The following is a 6,000-nucleotide window of genomic DNA, read 5'->3' as shown; positions in this document are numbered from 1 at the left end:
AACTAATGGCAAAATGGTAACTATTGTTTTATATAACAATCAATCCATTTATAATTTAATAAATTCAATTGTAAAATACATTTAAAATAAAATACATAAGAAATATATAATAAATTATAATGAGATCACAGTTTTTACAATTTGTACTTAGGCTAACAAAAAAATTAAAAAAAAAAGCTTAACAATCAACAACTTCATGTAACTTCATTAATTTTCCTTCTTTTGAACATTATATTTATACATTAAAAAAAATTAGATAAAATCTAAAGACAGAATAAGGCACTAATCAGTCCTGAAATTGGTACTTATTTTAAAGGATTTTCGTCGATCAACTATGTAAAATATAATTATTTATGTGGTGAGGTCTCTCAGACACTATAGAAACATTACTATTTTTGTGAGGTGACGTCTGATAGACCCCATAATTACTATGAACAAGTACATATTTTTATGAGGTGAGGTCTGTCAGACCCAGGACTTATTGCTGTGCTCACGTCTGTGGGACACCCGCAGCTCATATCTCCCGATGGATGCACCACATTGCCGCTCGGGCATCACTGTCCGATGCCGCGAGTCGTTTGAGGAAGGTAATGAGCGAGACAGAACTACTTATATCGTGCCGTACGCCGACATAGCAACAAAAAAAATATTTGGCGGTGTCTGATAGATCGCACATCAGTCGCAGAGGGTTAATAGTAATTAATTAGGCACCTTAGCTGTTTATTGGTAACTTGGCACCTAAGTATAATATCTGTAGGAACTAATTGGGTACCCACTGGTATATTTTATTCAGATTTATTTTTCTTATTTTCTGCTAATTGTAATTGTACCTAGGTCCTAGGTATATCTAAAGGCTAAACTAAATCGTCCGCCAATCGTACGTCACCCAAGGTACCTAATTAACGTAATAGAAGTTATACGCCCACTTAAATATTTATTTTCTAAATAGCTTTCCCAAGCCATCAAACTTACGTAACAAGCAAAGTTGATAGAGTCACTTAAAATTGAGGGTGTTTTATCGCGCGCTACATAATGTCGCCGTGAGTCGACTTTCTGTGCCACGGCTGCGCGGGCCCGCGCGGGGCGGGCGCGCGGCGCGGGGACCGTGACGTGACGTCACACTCGACCGTGGCAGTGAGAGCTCGGCCGCGTCGCTCGCTCGCTCTATGTACTCCGTTGACGACGGTCGCGCGAGCGCAACGCACTCCTCTCGTTTTTTCAAACTTCGTACCATAGAAAATAAATTCGTTCGCTCGTGAGACTCACTAGTTTTTCTAACCTGTTGTACGGATTGTGTAGTGACGAGAAAGTTATTAAATCGAGACGTTTAAAAGTTCTAGTGGTTGACAGTGATCGTTAGTTACGTTAGACGCGCGGAGTGCCGTGTTTTTAAAAGTTAGTGCGAGGAAAAAGTGAAGTGAAAGCCCGCGTAGGATGTCCATCGGCGATCGTGGATTTCGGAGCGTGTGACGCGCTCGTCGACATGAGACGCCGCTGGTCCAACAACGGAGGCTTCCAGACGCTGCGAATGCTCGAGGAGAGCTCGTCCGAAGTGACGTCGTCTTCCGCTCTGGGTCTGCCGCCGGCTATGGTGATGTCTCCGGAATCGCTCGCGTCCCCCGAGTACGGCGGGCTCGAGCTATGGGGTTACGACGATGGCATGACATACAACACGGCCCAATCTTTACTTGGGAACACATGTACGATACAGCAACAGCAACAGACGCAGCCTCTTCCCTCGATGCCGCTGCCGATGCCGCCGACGACGCCAAAATCGGAGAACGAATCCATTTCATCAGGTTAGAATTTGGAATATTCTAGTTAGAATTGCGCGGCAAAGTTGTGTTGGCAATGGCATGGTTTTTTGGCGCGGTCGCGCTGTCATCGACCTTTGGCCCGTATACCTTGACCGGCGCTGCGCTCTCTGGGCCGCCTTGCCGCGACTGTCACAAAATGTCACAAGCGTTTTGTTTACCCACATTCGATCGAACATCTGTTTTTATCAGTAGTTTGCACTTTGCATCTTTTAGTGACACCAATCACAAAATTGAGCGTGACCTAATAGAGTATTTATTTTACACTTACAGCCCTTATAGAAGCTAGAAAGGCACCTGTTTATTATTGATTGCTAGATAACTTAAACCGCTCCCACAATATTAACGCAATTGCTCTGGAATATGCAGTTCGCTGCATTGTAAATATTAATATCTACAGAAGGTACTTAAGTACATATGTGACATATTTTTATCTCTTATGTACCATATTTAATTAAACATGGTTTACTAAATAAGAAAAACATTAAAAATAGTTCCTTTTGAATAATTGAGAACCTAAAAAAATAGTTTACATAGGAATACACCTACCTGCCTCATTTGCGATGTGACTAATCACCACTGATGACAGATTGTATGTGGGCGAAACATTTAAAAATAAGTACATAGCTTCAATATGTAAGAACTGTACACTGTAGGTGTCGACATGTACCATAAATACCATATAACTTACGCCATACCTACCTACTACCGTTTGCACGATCTACCTATCCAAAAGTTTGTTCCACTTGGTGCTCTACCACGTACCGGAATCATAACATTTTTGGTACAATTGGTACCAGTTTTTAATACCTACCATTTCCTTAATTCCTCATTTCTATTTAATATTTGGCCGTGTTGACACTCCTTTTTATATCAGATCAGACTAGGATCAATCGCTGGTAAAGTGATCAGTTTATAAAAATACAATTTGTGAGCTTGTACCTACCGTTACCGTCATTTTTACTCATTATCATAAAGTTAAAGTACCTACCTATTTATTGATTTATTCAATAATTGAGATCTGGCACGCAAACTAAATTCTTAATCAGAACTCCTTAATCAAAATAGACACATCATCCGTCGTCATATATGAGTAATAGATTTCGATAGTGATACCTATTTGAAATTTGAGACCACTTTCAAATAGCACTTAAACGCGTGATACCTAGATCTGGTTAATAATAGCAGTCCTTTGAATTGAACGGAACAAGACCGGAGCGTCTCATCCCACAAGCTTCCTAGTCTCCTCACACGTATTTGTCTATGATGTACTAGTACAGCATGTTTGATTAGCGTCCACCCGGTAAGTGTGGGAGGCTCACCACGGATGGAATGACTAATTCTTATCGCGGTATAGGTGTAGCACTGCAAGGTTATTGTGGAAAATTTATTATAGCATATTGTTATTTTAAGATGCGTGAAGCGACTTGATATTATTTGCGATAGACAACTAGATGCTGCGCAGTTAAAAAAACTTTAATAACGTAATCAATTATCCAGAGCAATGATAAATTAACCAAAAATTGTGTCTACTCAGTCACGTTCGTAGCAATAAAATATGTAATCTAATCATGAGTAGGAAGCTTTAATAGGGGATAGGGGATAGTGCGACAATTGGAAGGGCTGCGTCCCCTTACAAGAGGTACCTATGAGCTGTTTATAAACGAAGTCTATTTCAGTATCCAATATGGTTACACAACAAAACCAAAGAAAACGAAGACTGTAGGATAATTAGTTTTTTTTTTTGCAAGAAAGTAAGAAACGTTTTTTTTTAAACGTTATTGGGTTTTAACTACGCAACCTATTTATACGCGTTACTTTTATATTTTTTGCTTTTTTAGTCACATTATTAGTTACATGTCTGTTTTACATAAGCGCCTACCCGTATAAACAAATTTAAACATATTATTCAACTTGGTACCTATTCAAGTACCACTGCCAAGATGGCGTGAGATTAAACCGGTACTTAAAGCCATGAAACAGTTTTAAGTCATTTCCTTCCATTTGAGACACATTCAATTTGCCAAGTAATACAGTTTAACAATTTAAGTAAGTGAGTTGGATGGTGTTTCGACGAAGCGACTGCGGCCGGTCCGACCGGTTTAGAGACCACTCCTGACTCCTGATGGTAAATCGCATCGCCTGACAAAACACGCATGTGTATTTATATGTATACTTGCTCACACTAATCGTAACTATTGACTAAATAAATTAGGAAACCGGCCAAGTGCGAGTGAGACTCTCGCGCAAAAGGTTCCGTACCATTACGCAAAAAACGGCAAAAAAATCACGTTTGTTGTATGGGAGCCCCACTTAAATATTTATTTTATTTTGCTTTTAGTATTTGTTGTTATAGCGGCAACAGAAATACATCATCTGTCAAAATTTCAACTGTCTAGCTATCACCGTTCATGAGATACAGCCTGGTGACAGACAGACGGACGGACAAACGGACAGTAGAGTCTTAGTAATAGGGTCCCGTTTTTACTCTTTGGGTACGAAATCCTAAAAAGTACCGCAACAATAAAATAGTAAAATACTGAATGTGAGGAAATATGTTGTGATTATTACTTTTATTTTAAGATACAGACAGAGAGTAAGGTACTGGTTGTTTTCACTAGAAATACTATCGTCTTATTATAGGTACTTTACAGCGTAACAACCTAAGTAACAACACTCCATCTGCTTCGTTGCTTCCCTTAATTGGCTGTTTAGTAAATAATATTTTTAGTATTTTTCTTCCTACATTTACTAAGTACCTAACATGTTTTCTAAATAACATAAAGTGTACCCATAGGCAACGTGTTAGAAATCGCTCCATCCTGTCGAGAAATGAGAAAATCATCACCATGGCATGTTGCAGATTTCTATGTGCGCTGATGCGGTAAACTTTCGTTTCACTCATGCAGCTACTGTTTATAAGAAAACGAGTAACGTAGCTATCGCTTTAATTAAACGCGACAGTGAAAACTTTAATCAAGGCCCTGTATCTGGCAGCGTAGAAACACTAGAAACACGCATTATCATTAAAGAGCTATTGAAATTGGAGCGAATACGAAGCTAGCCGCTTTTATTGACGCTATTTCGGGACATGTTTGAATGTTTGCCCATTTAATTTAGTAGGGCCATTACTAAATTGTAATTGTCTATCCACCCAAACGTTAAACATAGCATTAAAATTTGTGAACTACTTACAATCTTGCTAGTTGCTAATACGCTCGGCGTTTATTTGTTTTCTTAAGTCTTTTCAGTCAGTGGAACAAAACCTTTCAGTTCTGATTTATCGTCAGTTTAGTGTGTAGGTGGCACAAAAGATGTATGCTTTAGTCTTTTAACGATTCAGGGCTGCTTCCGAGTTCGCGTTGTTCAATGCCACACATTAGCTTCCTTGTCAAACAACGTTTGGATTGCTCGTTTCGCGTTAAATAAAGCGACCTTACTTTTGTTTGATGCTTTAATTTAAAGAACGTGATTTCCATACAGTAGTATTATTTTACATTTTATTAATACTATACTGCTAAGTATTAAATGTTACCCGCATTCAATTCTCTGTCTCTCATTGCATTGGCTTGCCATGACTTAGAAAACGGTCTATTGGCGTTTAAATGAGCTGCCATGCGGGCAAGTTTATGACAGAATTAAGTTAATAAAATGGGTTTCAAATTTACGGCAGAAGGAAAAAATACATTGTTGTTGGTACTTAATGCTGGTAGACTGTAGGTAGGTACATGGGAGTATGTTGCTCTCTTTTGAATTGAATAAACATTTTGATATTCCAAGAAAATGATATTTGATCTTGGATAAACAACACTTCTTAAAAGGGAAATGTATGTGGCTTCTCTTTAAAGCTCAAAAAGCCGATAGAATGATATACCTACACAACACTGATCAGGTATATTTATTCACACAAGTTCACAATCCATCAAAGTCACAGTTTTGTTTTTATTCAAAAATTATATTATTCTTGTTGTTTCACTTTATTAATTAGTTGGTTCCTATTACTATTATTTGCGTGCTATGTAATCTTGAAAAGCTGTCAGACTGTGCCTAAATTAGTTTTATGTATTATTTGCCTTGAGGTTACGGACGTTTTGCAAAAACATTAATACATAGGTATATAGGCATCCACAATGCTGTAATCTATTTCCTTATAGGCGCCAAGGTAAGCCAAAGCCATCCATCTAAA

At 38.4% G+C, this 6,000-nt stretch overlaps 1 protein-coding gene across 1 annotated transcript in view; it reads left to right on the top strand.

Moving 5' to 3' along the window:
- The first annotated feature begins 1,396 nt into the window (after window positions 1–1,396).
- LOC134793178 (ecdysone receptor) overlaps window positions 1,397–6,000 on the top strand; it is a 46,944-nt gene continuing 42,340 nt past the window's right edge. Inside the window, exon 1 of the mRNA XM_063764766.1 lies at window positions 1,397–1,799. Coding sequence (XP_063620836.1) covers window positions 1,484–1,799 — 316 coding nt within the window. The 5' untranslated portion in view covers window positions 1,397–1,483. The remainder of the gene's footprint in view (window positions 1,800–6,000) is intronic.

Source organism: Cydia splendana, chromosome 8, assembly GCF_910591565.1.
Source record: "Cydia splendana chromosome 8, ilCydSple1.2, whole genome shotgun sequence".
Classification (NCBI taxonomy): domain Eukaryota; kingdom Metazoa; phylum Arthropoda; class Insecta; order Lepidoptera; family Tortricidae; genus Cydia; species Cydia splendana.
The sequence above is the reverse complement of the archived record's forward strand: the minus strand, read 5'-3'. Positions and strand labels throughout refer to the sequence as shown.